General features: G+C 35.2%; 1 protein-coding gene across 1 annotated transcript in view; it reads left to right on the top strand.

Moving 5' to 3' along the window:
• LOC133629694 (partitioning defective 3 homolog) overlaps window positions 1-20,338 on the top strand; it is a 799,726-nt gene that overhangs the window by 270,441 nt on the left and 508,947 nt on the right. The window contains exon 5 of the mRNA XM_062020594.1: window positions 1,343-1,480. Coding sequence (XP_061876578.1) covers window positions 1,343-1,480 — 138 coding nt within the window. The remainder of the gene's footprint in view (window positions 1-1,342; window positions 1,481-20,338) is intronic.

Here is a 20,338-nt window from a genome sequence, read left to right as displayed (position 1 = left end):
GAATATTTATTTTAAAATAAATATTCGGTAAAATAGTCGGTAAAAAAAAAAATAAATAATATATATATATATATATATATATATATATATATATATATATATATATATATATATATATATATATATATATATATATATATATATATATATATATATATATATATATATATATATATATATATATATATATATATATATATATATATATATATATATATATTTATATTTATTTTTACCGACTATTTTAAATATAAATATACATTATTATTATTATTATTATTATTATTATTATTATTATTATTATTATTATTATTATTATATATATATATATATATATATATATATATATATATATATATATATATATATATATATATATATATATATATATATATATATATATATATATATATATATATATATATATATATATATATATATATATATATATATATATATATATATATATATATATATTTTTTTTTTTTACCGACTATTTTACTGAATATTTATTTTACCGACAACAAAGATGACTTCTTCATTCATAATTATTCAATTTTCAGATGTGACAAAAATTAAAATGACTAATAAAATGTTGTCTATTTAAAAGAAAAGAAAAGTGCTAGAAAAAAAACAACAATGAACTTTGTTTACGTATTTTAAAAAAAAAAGTTAAAATAGCAGCAATGAAAACAGACACAATTTAACTTCCTCAAAAAGAAAATCATGTTGTGAAGTTTAAAAAGCTGCACACTGATGTATTGATTATTGATTAATTAGTTTTAGCACTGTAATAGAGTCAATGTGTAGAATTATGTCGTTAATTAATTGCTAAAATGTTGGATGTTTAAATGGCTTTAAAACGTATTTGAATTGTCGTAGACAAAGTTTAGCTGGCAGACTTCGGCTAAAATTATAGTTAGTCATTTTCCACACAACTTTGTTTCATTCACAAGGATCGATTTTTTTTTAATGCATTCTAAATATTATATAAAAATAAATAAAAGTCCGCTTACAGCCGATAGGAGCCCCACTATGAAATCCAATAACCATCTAAAAATCGCCAACAATACTCCATTTACATTTGGTGTCTTGAATATTAACAAGTATTAGTGATATTGTTATTACAAGTGCTAACGCAGACGGACTATTTATGTATTTATAACGTAAACTTAAGTAGAAGTTATTCAGATCGCCCTCAAAATATAATATATTCTTTTTTATCCCATTTCTGACATTTCCTGAAAGGTTTCTGCCGATAACTTTTTGACTTATATTGCGAACTAACAAAAAACGGTGCTATCTCTACAAAGTAGTCCTGACCATGTTTTTGTGTGTAAAGGGCAGGGGAGGCCACACCTACCGGAGTCTTCCTCGCGACGCGAGTGGCAGGACCACTCAGTTCCAGCGAGAGATGACCAGGTCCTCGCTAAGTGCCAATCATCCCATGGTGGACCGCTGGCTGGATCGACAAGAACAGGTTGGTCCGATACTGTGAACGTCTTTGGTAATTCCTTGCAGACACCACCGACCAACTGATAGTGGTCGGTGGTCTTGTCTCCTCAGTTGGTAGTTCTCCATGGTCACACGGCTACCCCAGCAGACCTTGTGGTCTTATCTTCTCAGTTGGTAGTTCTCCAAGGTCACACGGCTACCCCAGCAGACCTTGTGGTCTTGTCTCTTTAGTTGGTAGTTCTCCAAAGTCACACGGCTACCCCAGCAGACCTTGTGGTCTTGTCTCCTCAGTTGGTAGTTCTCCAAGGTCACACGGCTACCCCAGCAGACCTTGTGGTCTTGTCTCCTCAGTTGGTATATCTCCAAGGTCTCACGGCTACCCCAGCAAACCTTGTGGTCTCGTCTCCTCAGTTGGTAGTTCTCCATGGTCACACGGCTACCCCAGCAGACCTTGTGGTCTTATCTTCTCAGTTGGTAGTTCTCCAAGGTCACACGGCTACCCCAGCAGACCTTGTGGTCTTGTCTCCTCAGTTGGTAGTTCTCCAAGGTCACACGGCTACCCCAGCAGACGTTGTGGTCTTGTCTCTTCAGTTGGTATATCTCCAAGGTCTCACGGCTACCCCAGCAAACCTTGTGGTCTCGTCTCCTCAGTTGGTAGTTCTCCAAGGTCACACGACTACCCCAGCAAACCTTGTGGTCTTGTCTCCTCAGTTGGTAGTTCTCCAAGGTCACACGACTACCCCAGCAAACATTGTGGTCTTGTCTCCTCAGTTGGTAGTTCTCCATGGTCACACGGCTACCCCAGCAGACCTTGTGGTCTTGTCTCCTCAGTTGGTAGTTCTCCAAGGTCACACGACTACCCCAGCAAACCTTGTGGTCTTGTCTCCTCAGTTGGTAGTTCTCCATGGTCACACGGCTACCCCAGCAGACCTTGTGGTCTTGTCTCTTCAGTTGGTAGTTCTCCAAAGTCACACGGCTACCCCAGCAGACCTTGTGGTCTTGTCTCTTCAGTTGGTAGTTCTCCAAAGTCACACGGCTACCCCAGCAGACCTTGTGGTCTTGTCTCCTCAGTTGGTAGTTCTCCATGGTCACACGACTACCCCAGCAAACCTTGTGGTCTTGTCTCTTCACTTGGCACCTCGGTGGTCCGTCTGATTGTCTGGCTGCTCCCTCCTCTGTCGGGGGAAGGTGTTCCATTTGAAAGTTATCAATAGTGACAGAAAGCTGTAGGTGGAATAAGAATGACCCCGGGAAGAGACCTGGTGTAATAACTTGACAGCCGAGCCGTGTCCTCACCACAGCCACCTGACCCGTGTGGGAGGTTTTTGACAGGAAGCTTTCTTCTCCTTTTAAGATAAAGACATGCTGTTGTTCTTTCCTGTGAGATATTGAGAGAAGTGAAGAGGCTCACTGGACGGGTGATGCGTTGTTAGTCGTGCCAACTTGTGCTTTGGAATCTCTGTTGGAACGTCTGTGGGTTTTCCCCAAGTCCCGTAATTTTCTGACTATAAGGCGCACTTATTATACTTCCATTTTCTCAAAACCCGACAGTGCGCCTCATAACCCTCTGCGCCTAATGTACGGAATAATACCAATTGTGCTTACCGGCCTCGACACAATTTTATTTTTGTACATGGTGTAATGATAAGTGTGACCAGTAGATGGCAATCAGGCATAATAGATATGTGTGGACTGCAAGATGACGCCAGTAAACAACATCAAAACATTAAATTCGGGACCCAGGGTGGACCACTCAACTGTGCACCAGATGGGGACGTCTCTGCACTGCTGACCTGTCTCCACTCAAGATGGTCTCCTGCTGGCCCCACTATGGACTGGACTCTCACTATTATGTTAGATCCACTATGGACTGGACTCTCACACTATTATGTTAGATCCACTATGGACTGGACTCTCACTATTATGTTAGATCCACTATGGACTGGACTCTCACTATTATGTTAGATCCACTATGGACTGGACTCTCTCACTATTATGTTAGATCCACTATGGACTGGACTCTCACACTATTATGTTAGATCCACTATGGACTGGACTCTCACAATATTATGTTAGATCCACTATGGACTGGACTCTCACAATATTATGCTAGATCCACTATGGACTGGACTCTCACAATATTATGTTAGATCCACTATGGACTGGACTCTCACAATATTATGTTAGATCCACTATGGACTGGACTCTCTCACTATTATGTTAGATCCACTATGGACTGGACTCTCTCACTATTATGTTAGATCCACTATGGACTGGACTCTCACACTATTATGTTAGATCCACTATGGACTGGACTCTCACAATATTATGCTAGATCCACTATGGACTGGACTCTCACAATATTATGTTAGATCCACTATGGACTGGACTCTCACAATATTATGCTAGATCCACTATGGACTGGACTCTCACACTATTATGTTAGATCCACTATGGACTGGGCTCTCACACTATTATGTTAGATCCACTATGGACTGGACTCTCACACTATTATGTGTTAGATCCACTATGGATAGTTTGAGAGTCCAGTCCATAGTGGATCTAGCATAATATTGTGAGAGTCCAGTCCATAGTGGATCTAACATAATAGTGAGAGTCCAGTCCATGTGGATGGGACAGCCATGCAGAAGCCACTTTTATCAAATAAATAAATAAAGAAAAGGAAATCTAATTAGAAAAACACACCGTATAACTTTTGTGTGGGTAAATTGTGCTTATTTAGCATTATTAGCTTTTCTACTCCAACTAATTACCGGTACACATCAAGTTTAATTACTTTGCCTTTCCATCTTCATCTTGATCTCTCCTCCTCCGGTGACTAATGCCAATCAAGCGGCTCTGTTCTTCCCGGCAACACTTAGTACTCTCAAAGTGCTTTTGTCATTTATATTTGATCAGGCCTTTTAAACCACCGCCTATGAATGTCAAATGAGGCCCAGGGATGACTCAAAACGGCACATTGACTTGCAAAGTCAAAATAACAGAGGTGGACATTTGATGACAATGGGAATTGAATTCACGGATTTTCACAATAAAGGTGTCATCTCACATCCTTGTGGTCTGCGTAAAATATAATGGTGCTTCTTTGAAGCCCTTTTCCAAGCAAATACATTAAAGTTCAGTTTGACCTGGAGGTACTGTAAAATAATGTGTACCAACTAGGGTTGCAAAGGGGTGGAAAGTTTCCGGTAAATTTTCCGGAAACTTTCCGGAAATTTACCGCGGGAAGTTAAGCTTGGGAAGTTTGGAAATATTGACCATTTTTTTGATTATTCAAAATTGGACATTGTCCATGGGAATTAATGGGAATATATGGGAATATATGGGAATTAATGGTTATTAATGGGAAATCATGGGTATTATTGGGGATGTATGGGAATTAATGGGAATTAATGGGAATATATGGGAATTGATTGATTGATTGATTGATTGATTGATTGATTGATTGATTGATTGATTGATTGATTGATTGATTGCAAATTTAATTAGTAGATTGCACAGTATAGTACATATTCCGTACAATTGACCACTAAATGGTAACACCTAAATAAGTTTTTCAACTTGTTTAAGTCGGGGTCCACGTAAATCAATTCATGGTAATTAATGGGGATGTATGGGAATTAATGGAAATTAATGGGAATTAATGGGAATATATGGGAATATATGGGAATTAATGGGAATACATGGAATTAATGGGATTATATGGGAATTAATGGGAATATATGGGAATTAATGGGAATGTATGGAATTAATGGGAATATATGAGAATTAATGGGAATATATGGGAATTAATGGGAATATATGGGAATTAATGGGAATATATGGAATTAATGGGAATATATGGAATTAATGGGAATTAATGGGAATATATAGGAATTTAATGGGAATATATGTGAATTAATGGGAATATATGGGAATTAATGGGAATATATGGGAATTAATGGGAATATATGGGAATTAATGGGAATATATGGGAATTAATGGGAATATATGGGAATTAATGGGAACATATGGGAATTAATGGGAATATATGAGAATTAATGGGAATATATGGGAATTAATGGGACTATATGGGAATTAATGGGAATATATGGGAATTAATGGGAATTAATGGGATTATATGGGAATTAATGGGGATATATGGGAATTAATGGGAATATATGGGAATATATGGAATTAATGGGATTATATGGAAATTAATGGGAATATATGGAATTAATGGGAATATATGGGAATTAATGGGAATATATGGAAATTAATGGGAATATATGGAATTAATAGGAATATATGGGAATATTTGGGAACTAATGGGAATATATGGGAATTAATGGGAATATATGGGAATTAATGGGAATACATGGAATTAATATTAATATATGGGAATATATGGGAACTAATGGGAATATATGGGATTTAATGGGAATATATGGGAATATATGGGAATTAATGTGAATATATGGGAATTCATGGGAATATATGGGAATTCATGGGAACATATGGGAATTAATGGGAATATATGGGAATTAATTGGAATATATGGAATTAGTGGGAATATATGGGAATTCATGGGAACATATGGGAATTAATGGGAATATATGAGAATTAATGGGAATATATGGGAATTAATGGGACTATATGGGAATTAATGGGAATATATGGGAATTAATGGGAATTAATGGGATTATATGGGAATTAATGGGGATATATGGGAATTAATGGGAATATATGGGAATTAATGGGAATATATGGAATTAATGGGATTGTATGGAAATTAATGGGAATATATGGAATTAATGGGAATATATGGGAATTAATGGGAATATATGGAAATTAATGGGAATATATGGAATTAATAGGAATATATGGGAATATTTGGGAACTAATGGGAATATATGGGATTTAATGGGAATATATGGGAATATATGGGAATTAATGGGAATATATGGGAATATATGGGAATATATGGAATTAATAGGAATATATGGGAATGAATAGGAATATATGGGAATGAATGGGAATATATATAATATTAATGGTGAATTCCAATAATGATATATTATTGGTCACTTGTCTATATGCTGCTGCATCTTTGTGGCATTGTTTGACGTAGCTTTTTGCACACTATTAGCAAATGTACACCACCTTTCCACCTACATTGGTTGGGGTGAAATGTCTCCACACATCAGATGGTGCACGTGGCATTATTCTCTTTGTATGTATTTATTCTTGTAAAACACTAATGCAATGCCACACGCAGATATAAATAGTCAGCTAAACAGTTGGAGTAGTCTTTAAAATTATTTGACTGATGGACACATGAGTAGAAATAGGCTGGATGAATACATGAACAGTCAATCAGCATGCTACATCAAACTATAAGCTACATTCTTGTATGACAACAGAATGGCTAGCAGAACAGAAGGCAGAGGAAACTACACCTTTTGATAAAAAACGGATGAAAAAAGGGTAAATTCGGATCGCTAACGTTGTTAGCATCAATGAATGGGATTTAACATAGAGAAAATTAGCATCACGGCTAACAGAGAAATATTTTGGGTTCATTATGAGACTGGTGGTGGTACATAAACCTAGCTAGCTAGAGATATTGGCCCCAAAAATCATGTAACAAGTACAGGAACAGCTAGCTAGCTTGAGTGGAAGTCATACAGTAACAAGCAATTACACCTCTATTACACTTAAATACCATACATCAAATATATTTACCCCATCAACACTTACCTGACTGGATGAAGTCCTTGGGCTCAAATACTAGTGTGGCCTCAATAGCCCTGCTGTAGTGTGTAGCAGAGGTGGGACCAAGTCATTGCTTTGCAAGTCACACGTAAGTCTCAAGTCTTTGCCCTCAAGTCTCAAGTCAAGTCCCGAGTCAAGACAGGCAAGTCCCGAGTCAAGTCCAAAGTCAAGACTGGAAAGTCTCAAGTCAAGTCACAAGTCCTGCATTTTGAGTTTCGAGTCCTTTCAAGTCCTTTTAACCACAGACTAATATTTTTACACAGATTGTGTATGCTTTTAAAACGCTGTATTTATTTATTAAAACAAGTGCATTTGAAATTGCAAGAAAAAAAATAGTGCGGACATTGCAATTCATAACAGCACTATTAACAGTAATTTTAATAGTTTAAACAATTTTAAACATTTAACTCATTCCTTTACAGAATAAACACATTTGCAAAAACAAACATTAACATACTATTGGTTGTATTTTATGAAAATAATATTACCACAGAGTTGAGAAGGAGCAAAGATCTTCAATATTTGTATGTGAAAATCACAAATAAATCTTCTGGGGGAGGATGACGCCCCTACAGGAGTTTGGTTTACAAACTTTCAGCCCCACCTAAAACAAAATTCACCAGCCGCCACTGATTATGATGCATTCTCATTTTAGGCAAAATATAAGACAATACTTTCTTAACAGTATAATTGTAACCAGGAATAAGTCTTCAAGTAACAATATTCAAATACTAACATTGTTGGATAAAACAGCATTTGGTTTTATTCTGAATGTAGTGAAACAAATTGGTGGTTTTAGCTGATATAAAGACTTTCAGGTGTTCATATATGTTTAAGTATTTGGCAGACGCTTTTATCCAAAGCGACATACATAAAAAATACATACATAACAATCACTGTAAACATTATCATTTAAGGGAAGAATGTAATACAAAATATCAATACAAAGTGTCAAGACAGAATAAACTCTCTGCTGCTGCAGCAACAGAGATACAGTCTATAGGTCCCTAGGATATATAGATATCTAATGTATTCATACATTGTTTATGTAGGATATACGCATGTATATATAACCTAATCATATTGTTTCTTCAATTTAAAAATAGCTTACCGTTTTTTCCCCCTTCTCTGGGATTATATTCCCAGTTTTGATCTCGGACGTCTGGTCACTTATAGCGTATAAGAATATTATATTACTGTTAAGCAAACTATGAATAATAAAACTTGCCAAAACATGTGTCCGTTATCATAGCTACACGTATGACAAAAAACCGCGTGAAAATCAGTGGTATTCAGTGAGGTAAAATGAATTAAATGCGCTGACAGTTCATTGCTCCTGACAAATGAATTGCACTGAGTGGAGCGGATCACCACTCCAAGATGGCGGCCCCGCGTCTCGTCTGCGCCAGTAGGCAGTAGCGCTCGATGCTGCGTCTACTTATAAGATGTCTATGGTTATAACGTTAGCAGTGAGTTTACAGCCTCACTGATTTAACTACACAGCAAATAAAAGTCATGTTACTTAGCCAATAAACGTTATCTTACATTCAAAACTTACCCTTCTTTGGGCAACTTCAAATGTCGAACGAAGTTGGAAGTTGTTGCGTCTCCGTCTGTAATATTCGAACTGCGTGATTTGCATACGCAATTCGTTTTTTGTTGACCAAGTCGTAGTTTTTATACCCGAACGAAACCAACTTTGGCATAATTGTTTCTCTCTGCCGCATTGTTTGACAACTCTTGTTCGGTGGTTGTCCTGCAATTTGATTGGATGAATGCTGTGTGATGAAAACAACGTATAACTAATTTGATTGGCTGTTGTACTGACAGCACACCAGCTGACAGGCAGCACACACGCTGATAGACAGACAGACACGTACAAAATGAAAGATACGGAGCGCTCCCAAATAACTTTTTAAGCTTTGGGTTTTGGGGGAAGTAGCAAGTCATGTCAAGTCAAAAGGCTCAAGTCCAAGTGAAGTCACAAGTCATTGATGTTAAAGTCTAAGTCGAGTTGCAAGTCTCTTTACATTTTGTCAAGTCGAGTCTAAAGTCATCAAATTCATGACTCGAGTCTGACTCGAGTCCAAGTCATGTGACTCGAGTCCACACCTCTGGTGTGTAGCATGCTGGGAATTATCTGCACATGTGATGGAGGAATGCACCGTGCAGGGTTGAAATTCTACTGAATTTGCATGAAATCAGGTTGTCTTAGCTAACAATCATGCTGCAAGATCTAGCATGTTGCATTCAATGTTTATTCCCATTAATTCCCGTTAATTCCCATGGAAAGTTTCCAACTTTGAATATTCCCGGAGTTCTGCAACCGTAGTACCGACACATAAAACATGTTTAATGATTATTTTAGGAACGAAAAGTTTTCATCCACAAACTCAAAATGATTCGGACACAAAGTGTCTGCAGAGTTTTTGAGTACATGTTTTATCTAAGGAGCTGAATCGGAGCAAACACATAAACAAAACGTGTAATTAGATCATAATTAGATATACAAATGTATTTTTTTCTTAGTAAATTAGTAGATGAGTTTGTTCTCCCAGTGGGGATCAATAATTCAGTCACAAAGACATTCTGTGCCCGCCTGCAAGTCCGCGTTGAGGGCCGGATTACCGCACGCACCACAACATTATGTCTCTCAGTCAGTCAGTACGTGTCCATGCACTAAATTAGTCCGATTTGTCAACTAGTTTGGCTCTAAATACGCCTCCTAGAACCCATGGAAGCACATTAATGTGTTAGTGGTTAGAGTGTCCGCCCTGAGATGGGTAGGTTGTGAGTTCAAACCCCAGCCGAGTCATACCAAAGACTATAAAAATGGGACCCATTACCTCCCTGCTTGGCACTCAGCATCAAGGGTTGGAATTGGGGGTTAAATCACCAAAAATGATTCTTGGGCGCGGCACCGCTGCTGCCCACTGCTCCCCTCACCTCCCAGGGGGTGATCAAGGGGATGGGTCAAATGCAGAGGACACATTTCACCACACCTCGTGTGTGTGTGACAATCATTGGTACTTTAACTTTAACTTAACTTTAACCTTTCTGCTCCGCCGCTCCCAGTCCGTGGAACGCTCTCCCTGACCACCTGAGGGTACCACAGACTGTGGATGCTTTTAAAAAAGGCTTAAAAAACTTTTTTTTTTTTTAGAGATATGCATACTAGTTTTAGGTATTTGGCTGTTCTAGTTTTTATTTATTTTTTGTTATCTTTTTATTTGTTATTTTTTTAATACACTGTAGCACTTTGAGGTTGTTTACTCAATGCAAAGTGCTTTTTACAAATAAAATCTATTATTATTATTATTATTATTATTATTACGTTTATGTTCGTTTTTTTTTTAAATTGGACGAACACACCGCGATTATGCGATTGGAATCCAGATCTCTCGAGGGGGTGTGTGCGGCCGCGCGGGACATAACCCGGAAGAAGATACCATTCAGTAAAAATGTTGCAACAATTGTGATGAAGAGGAGACTTTTTGTTTGCTTCACCAATTAAAAGAACAAAACATTTTTTTTTAATTTTTTTTTTTTAAAGCAATTAAAAAAAATAAATAAATTTAAAAAAATGAACAAAACATTTTTTTTTAATTTTTTTTTTTTATAATGTCCTGCCCAGCTTCTCGGGCAAATCATATAGTAGATGTAGAAAAAAACTAAACATTTTCAAGTGCATAGAGATGGTAGAAAAACTAAACAGATTTATTTAAGAAGGTAGCTAAAGAAAGGTAGAATACTGTCTTAATGCGGAGTCCCAAACCAAATATGAATGATATGAAAGAGAATAAAGCAGATATATTGAAGGCGAATAATAAAACGTACACTTTGTCTGACAATCACGAGCTCAGTCGTTTCGACTTCAGCGCGACAAGCACTTTTATACTCCGGCATTTTCACTGACCAAACAGGCCGGATTCGGATTTTCTTCTTTCCGACATTTCTCTGTGTCTCCACAAATCTTTGTTTCTATGACTCTCTGCTAGCAGCGTAATAATGTGACCTCATATATTGTAATGGTGGGAGTAGCAAAGTGTGTTCGCCACGTTTTCCTATCAACGTCTGGGAGGGTGCAGACAACAAAACACTGCAAAGGTTAGACCTCCGTACATTTCCCCCGCCAGTTGTGTATGAAATGGGAGGAAAAACATGCATGCAATTATGCAAAGCTCTCAGGCGGGCGTGCACACGAGCTGCTCCAGGCCTCACCTTGTTGATGAATTCCACAGCAAGGACAACTGACATTTTTGAAACTAATCATATTTATTTGTCTCAGTTGGATTAAACTGCTGCGTTAATAAGTATGAGCTTTAAAAGGGTGCATGTCACATACTACAATAATTCATTAATTAATTTATCTTCGTTAGCTTTTCCTTTTCTAGTCTCGGGTGTGCTAGCGCTCAGGGTTGGGCCGTTATATGATCGTGATCGCCTAATAATCATTACACTTGTTTTATGTGTTGGTAGACATTATTTACAGTACCTCCAATTCAAACTGCACTTTTATGTCATTTTATTCAATATATGCCAGAGTATTTGAGTTTTAAAAACCCCACAATCTTATTCACCGCTTGTTGTTTACCAAAACTGATGTATACAAGTCATTAAATACAAATAATACATAATAATAACTAAAAAACTGGTGAGAAGCACTGATGTATACAAGTCATTAAATACAAACTAATAAATAATAATAACTAAAGAACTGGTGAGAAGCACTGATGTATACAAGTCATTAAATACAAATAATAAATAATGATAACTAAAGAACTGGTGAGAAGCACTGATGTATACAAGTCATTAAATACAAATAATAAATAATAACTAAAGAACTGGTGAGAAACACTGATGTATACAAGTCATTAAAGAATACAAATAATAAATAATAAATAAAACACTGGTGAGAAGCACTGATGTATACAAGTCATTAAGTACAAATAATAAATAATAATAACTAAAGAACTGGTGAGAAGCACTGATGTATACAAGTCATTAAATACAAATAATAAATAATAACTAAATAACTGGTGAGAAGCACTGATGTATACAAGTCATTAAATACAAATAATAAATAATAATAATTAAAGAACTGGTGAGAAGCACTGATGTATACAAGTCATTAAAGAATACAAATAATAAATAATAATTAAAGAACTGGTGAGAAGCACTGATGTATACAAATCATTAAATACAAATAATAGATAATAACTAAAGAACTGGTGAGAAGCACTGATGTATACATGTCATTAAATACAAATAATAAATAATAACTAAAGAACTGGTGAGAAGCACTGATGTATACAAGTCATTAAAGAATACAAATGATAAATAAAACACTGGTGAGAAGCACTGATGTATACAAGTCATTAAATACAAATAATAAATAATAACTAAATAACTGGTGAGAAGCACTGATGTATACAAGTCATTAAATACAAATAATAAATAATAATAATTAAAAAAACTGGTGGGAAGCACTGATGTATACAAGTCATTAAATACAAATAATAAATAATAATAACTAAATAACTGGTGAGAAGCACTGATGTATACAAGTCATTAAATACAAATAATAGATAATAACTAAAGAACTGGTGAGAAGCACCAATGTATACAAGTCATTAAATACAAATAATAAATAATAATAACTAAATAACTGGTGAGAAGCACTGATATATACAAGTCATTAAATACAAATAATAAATAATAATAACTAAAGAACTGGTGAGAAGCACTGATGTATAGAAGTCATTAAATACAAATAATAAATAATAATAACTAAAGAACTATAGATAATAACTACTGGTGCTTATGTTGGATGTCATCAGTTATGTTTTCCACCTATAGATAATAACTACTAGTGCTTATGTTGGATGTCATCAGTTATGTTTTCCACCTATAGATAATAACTACTAGTGCTTATGTTGGATGTCATCAGTTATGTTTTCCACCTATAGATAATAACTACTAGTGCTTATGTTGGATGTCATCAGTTATGTTTTCCACCTATAGAAAATAACTACTAGTGCTTATGTTGGATGTCATCAGTTATGTTTTCCACCTATAGATAATAACTACTGGTGCTTATGTTGGATGTCATCTGTTATGTTTTCCACCTATAGAAAATAACTACTAGTGCTTATGTTGGATGTCATCAGTTATGTTTTCCACCTATAGATAATAACTACTAGTGCTTATGTTGGATGTCATCAGTTATGTTTTCCACCTATAGATAATAACTACTGGTGCTTATGTTGGATGTCATCAGTTATGTTTTCCACCTATAGAAAAACACTACTAGTACTTATGTTGGATGTCATCAGTTATGTTTTCCACCTATAGATAATAACTACTAGTGCTTATGTTGGATGTCATCAGTTATGTTTTCCACCATGGATGATAACTACTAGTGCTTATGTTGGATGTCATCAGTTATGTTTTCCACCTATAGATAATAACTACTGGTGCTTATGTTGGATGTCATCAGTTATGTTTTCCACCTATAGATAATAACTACTAGTACTTATGTTGGATGTCATCAGTTATGTTTTCCACCTATACATAATAACTACTAGTACTTATGTTGAATGTCATCAGTTATGTTTTCCACCTATAGATAATAACTACTAGTGCTTATGTTGGATGTCATCAGTTATGTTTTCCACCTATCGATAATAACTACTAGTGCGTATGTTGGATGTCATCAGTTATGTTTTCCACCTATAGATAGTAACTACTAGTGCTTATGTTGGATGTCATCAGTTATGTTTTCCACCTATAGATAATAACTACTAGTACGTATGTTGGATGTCATCAGTTATGTTTTCCACCTATAGATAATAACTACTAGTGCTTATGTTGGATGTCATCAGTTATGTTTTCCACCTATAGATAATAACTACTGGTGCTTATGTTGGATGTCATCAGTTATGTTTTCCACCTATAGATAATAACTACTAGTGCTTATGTTGGATGCCATCAGTTATGTTTTCCACCTATAGATAATAACTACTAGTGCTTATGTTGGATGTCATCAGTTATGTTTTTCACCAATAGATAATAACTACTAGTGCTTATGTTGGATGTCATCAGTTATGTTTTCCACCTTTAGATAATAACTACTGGTGCTTATGTTGGATGTCATCAGTTATGTTTTCCACCCATAGATAATAACTACTAGTGCTTATGTTGGATGTCATCAGTTATTTTTTACACCTATAGATAATAACTGCTGGTGCTTATGTTGGATGTCATCAGTTATGTTTTCCACCTATAGATAATAACTACTAGTGCTTATGTTGGATGTCATCAGTTATGTTTTCCACCTATAGATAATAACTACTAGTGCTTATGTTGGATGTCATCAGTTATGTTTTCCACCCATAGATAATAACTACTAGTGCTTATGTTGGATGTCATCAGTTATGTTTTCCACCTATAGATAATAACTACTAGTGCTTATGTTGGATGTCATCAGTTATGTGGTCCACCTATAGATAAAAACTACTGGTGCTTATGTTGGATGTCATCAGTTATGTTTTCCACCTATAGATAATAACTACTGGTGCTTATGTTGGATGTCATCAGTTATGTTTTCCACCTATAGATAATAACTACTAGTGCTTATGTTGGATGTCACCAGTTATGTTTTCCACCCATAGATAATAACTACTGGTGCTTATGTTGGATGTCATCAGTTATGTTTTCCACCTATAGATAATAACTACTGGTGATTATGTTGGATGTCATCAGTTATGTTTTCCACCTATAGATAATAACTACTAGTGCTTATGTTGGATGTCATCAGTTATGTTGCCCACCTATAGATAATAACTACTGGTGCTTATGTTGGATGTCATCAGTTATGTTTTCCACCTATAGATAATAACTACTGGTGCTTATGTTGGATGTCATCAGTTATGTTTTTCACCAATAGATAATAACTACTAGTGCTTATGTTGGATGTCATCAGTTATGTTGTCCACCTTTAGATAATAACTACTGGTGCTTATGTTGGATGTCATCAGTTATGTTTTCCACCCATAGATAATAACTACTAGTGCTTATGTTGGATGTCATCAGTTATTTTTTACACCTATAGATAATAACTGCTGGTGCTTATGTTGGATGTCATCAGTTATGTTTTCCACCTATAGATAATAACTACTAGTGCTTATGTTGGATGTCATCAGTTATGTTTTCCACCTATAGATAATAACTACTAGTGCTTATGTTGGATGTCATCAGTTATGTTTTCCACCCATAGATAATAACTACTAGTGCTTATGTTGGATGTCATCAGTTATGTTTTCCACCTATAGATAATAACTACTAGTGCTTATGTTGGATGTCATCAGTTATGTGGTCCACCTATAGATAAAAACTACTGGTGCTTATGTTGGATGTCATCAGTTATGTTTTCCACCTATAGATAGTAACTACTAGTGCTTATGTTGGATGTCATCAGTTATGTTTTCCACCTATAGATAATAACTACTAGTGCTTATGTTGGATGTCATCAGTTATGTTTTCCACCTATAGATAATAACTACTAGTGCTTATGTTGGATGTCACCAGTTATGTTTTCCACCCATAGATAATAACTACTGGTGCTTATGTTGGATGTCATCAGTTATGTTTTCCACCTATAGATAATAACTACTGGTGATTATGTTGGATGTCATCAGTTATGTTTTCCACCTATAGATAATAACTACTAGTGCTTATGTTGGATGTCATCAGTTATTTTTTCCACCTATCAATAATAACTACTAGTGCTTATGTTGGATGTCATCAGTTATGTTTTCCACCTATAGATAAAAACTACTAGTGCTTATGTTGGATGTCATCAGTTATGTATTCCACCTATAGATAATAACTACTAGTGCTTATGTTGGATGTCATCAGTTATGTTTTACACCTATAGATAATAACTACTAGTGCTTATGTTGGATGTCACCAGTTATGTTTTCCATCTATAGATAATAACTACTAGTGCTTATGTTGGATGTCATCAGTTATGTTTTCCACCTATAGATAATAACTACTAGTGCTTATGTTGGATGTCATCAGTTATGTTTTCCACCCATAGATAATAACTACTAGTGCTTATGTTGGATGTCATCAGTTATGTTTTCCGCCTATAGATAATAACTACTAGTGCTTATGTTTGATGTCATCAGTTATGTTTTCTGCCTATAGATAATAACTACTAGTGCTTATGTTGGATGCCATCAGTCATGTTTTCCACCATAGATAATAACTACTAGTGCTTATGTTGGATGTCACCAGTTATGTTTTCCATCTATAGATAATAACTACTAGTGCTTATGTTGGATGTCATCAGTTATTTTTTCCACCTATGGATAATAACTACTAGTGCTTATGTTGGATGTCATCAGTTATGTTTCCCACCTATAGATAATAACTACTAGTGCTTATGTTGGATGTCATCAGTTATGTTTTCCACCTATAGATAATAACTACTAGTGCTTATGTTGGATGTCATCAGTTATGTTTCCCACCTATAGATAATAACTACTAGTGCTTATGTTGGATGTCATCAGTTATGTTTTCCACCTATAGATAATAACTACTAGTGCTTATGTTGGATGTCATCAGTTATGTTTTCCACCCATAGATAATAACTACTAGTGCTTATGTTGGATGTCATCAGTTATGTTTTCCACCCATAGATAATAACTACTAGTGCTTATGTTGGATGTCATCAGTTATGTTTTCCGCCTATAGATAATAACTACTAGTGCTTATGTTGGATGTCATCAGTTATGTTTTCCGCCTATAGATAATAACTACTAGTGCTTATGTTGGATGCCATCAGTCATGTTTTCCACCATAGATAATAACTACTAGTGCTTATGTTGGATGTCACCAGTTATGTTTTCCATCTATAGATAATAACTACTAGTGCTTATGTTGGATGTCATCAGTTATTTTTTCCACCTATGGATAATAACTACTAGTGCTTATGTTGGATGTCATCAGTTATGTTTTCCACCTATAGATAATAACTACTGGTGCTTATGTTGGATGTCATCAGTTATGTTTTCCACCTATAGATAATAACTACTAGTGCTTATGTTGGATGTCATCAGTTATGTTTTCCACCTATAGATAATAACTACTAGTGCTTATGTTGGATGTCATCAGTTATGTTTTCCACCTATAGATAATAACTACTAGTGCTTATGTTGGATGTCATCAGTTATGTTTTCCACCTATAGATAATAACTACTAGTGCTTATGTTGGATGTCATCAGTTATGTTTTCCACCTATAGATAATAACTACTGGTGCTTATGTTGGATGTCATCAGTTATGTTTTCCACCCATAGATAATAACATGTTCCACTGTGGGAGGAAACCAGAGTGGCAGAAACCCACACAAGAAGGTGCAAACTCCACAGGAGATGTAAATATGCTTGTTCAATCCACCATCTTTTTGTGGTCCTCTTCCCTCCTCCTGTTTCCCGCCACATGTGCTTAGTATCTGGGCACGCTCGCCTCTCCGCACCGCTGCTTGCTCCGTGGCTAATTCTTGATTAGAGTTCATGCGTTCGGCTTCTCCGATTTGCCCCGTGGAGTGAGAAATCACTTTTCCAATGAGAATAATTGAACAGGGGGTGCCAGCTCATTACCCACAAGTCACTGGGAGAAGGGGGCACCTTAGCCCAGACAATAATGACTAGGGGGAATAAAGCAGGGCTGCCAAGCAGGGACAGACAAAGCAGCAAGGAAGGTCTTATCTGATAATACTGACAATTATTATTGTTATTACTCATAATGATGTCCTGCTTAATATGCAGAACAAATGTAGGTCCATTCACACAATGTGCTGTAGTCTCTTTGTTATTGGTCTCAGTGATGCTTTTGACATATAGCTAGCCCAGCAGGCACAAGTCATTGATACAACGTTGATTATACGTACTCGCCTTTAAAACTGACTTGGAAACAACGGTGCAAAATAGTTGTATTAGTATGTCCGACGTTGGATCCACGTTGTTGGTTGGGAAATGACCAAATTTCAATGTCAAATCCACGTCAGAACCTGACATTGATTAAATGTTGTCAAAAAGCATGTTGTTTCAACGTTGTATTTGTGTGGTAGAATATTGGTTGGGAAATGATCAAATCTCAATGTTAAATCAACTTTAGAACCCAACATTGATTAATCTACGTCAAAAAGCATGTTGTTTCAACATTGTATTTGTGTTGTGGAATATTGGTTGGAAAATTACTAAATTTCAATGTTAAATCAACTTTAGAACCCAACATTGATTAAACGTTGTCAAAAAGCACGTTGTTTCAACGTTGTATTTGTGTTGTAGAATATTGGTTGGGAAATTACTAAAATTCAATGGTCAAATCAATGTCAGAACCTAACATTAATTAATTAAACATTGTCAAAAAGCATGTTGTTTCAACGTTGTATTTGTGTTGTAGAATATTGGTTGGAAAATGACCACATTTTAATGGTCAAATCAACATCAGAACCTGACTTTGAATAATTAAACGTGATCACAAAGCATGTTGTTTCAACATTGTATTTGTGTTGTAGAATATTGGTTGGAAAATGACTAAAGTTCAATGGTCAAATCAATGTCAGAACCCAACTTTGATTAAATGTTGTCAAAAATAATGTTGTTTCGACGTTGTATTTTTGTTGTAGAATATTGGTTGGAAAATGACTAAAATTCAATGGTCAAATCAACGTCAGAACCTAACATTAATTAATTAAACATTGTCAAAAAGTATGTTGTTTCAACGTTGTATTTGTGTTGTAGAATATTGGTTGGAAAGTGACCGAATTTCAATGTTAAATCAACGTTAGAACCCAACATTGATTAAACGTTGTCAAAAAGCATGTTGTTTCAATGTTGTATTTGTGTTGTGGAATATTGGTTGGGAAATGACCAAATTTCAATGGTCAAATCAAGGTCAGAACCTAACATTAATTAATTAAACATTGTCAAAAAGCATGTTGTTTCAACGTTGTATTTGTGCTGTGGAATATTAGTTGGAAAATGACCAAATTTCAATGTCAAATCAACGTCACAACCTGACATTAATTAAACGTTGTCAAAAAGCATGTTGTTTCAACGTTGTATTTGTGTTTTGGAATATTGGTTGGAAAATGACTAAATTTCAATGTTAAATCAACTTTAGAACCCAACATTGATTAAACGTTGTCAAAAAGCATGTTGTTTCAACGTTGTATTTGTGTTGTGGAATATTGGTTGGGAACTGACCACATTTCAATGTCAAATCAACGTCAGAACCTAACATTAATTAATTAAACATTGTCAAAAAGCATGTTGTTTCAACGTTGTATTTGTGTTGTGGAATATTAGTTGGGAAATGACCAAATTTCAATGTTAAATAAACTTTAGAAATCAAAATTGATTAAACGTTGTCAAAAAGTATGTTGTTTCAATGTTGTATTTGTGTTGTGGAATATTGGTTGGGAAATGACCAAATTTCAATGGTCAAATCAAGGTCAGAACCTAACATTAATGAAGTAAACATTGTCAAAAAGCATGTTGTTTCAATGTTGTATTTGTGTTGTGGAATATTAGTTGGAAAATGACCAAATTTCAATGTCAAATCAATGTCACAACCTGACATTAATTAAACGTTGTCAAAAAGCATGTTGTTTCAACGTTGTATTTGTGTTGTGGAATATTGGTTGGAAAATGACAAAATTTCAATGTTAAATCAACGTCAGAACCCAACATTGATTAAACGTTGTCAAAAAGCATGTTGTTTCAACGTTGTATTTGTGTTGTGGAATATTGGTTGGGAACTGACCACATTTCAATGTCAAATCAACGTCAGAACCTAACAATAATTAATTAAACATTGTCAAAAAGTATGTTGTTTTAACATTGTATTTGTGTTGTGGAATATTAGTTGGGAAATGACCAAATTTCAATGTTAAATAAACTTTAGAAATCAAAATTGATTAAACATTGTCAAAAAGCATGTTGTTTCAACGTTGTGTTTGTGTTGTAGAATATTGGTTGGGAAATGACCAAAATTCAATGTCAAATCAACGTCACAACCCGACATTGATTAAA

This window comes from Entelurus aequoreus, linkage group LG15, assembly GCF_033978785.1.
Source record: "Entelurus aequoreus isolate RoL-2023_Sb linkage group LG15, RoL_Eaeq_v1.1, whole genome shotgun sequence".
Taxonomy (NCBI): Eukaryota; Metazoa; Chordata; class Actinopteri; order Syngnathiformes; family Syngnathidae; genus Entelurus; species Entelurus aequoreus.
This window is presented reverse-complemented; position numbering and strand designations above follow the sequence as displayed.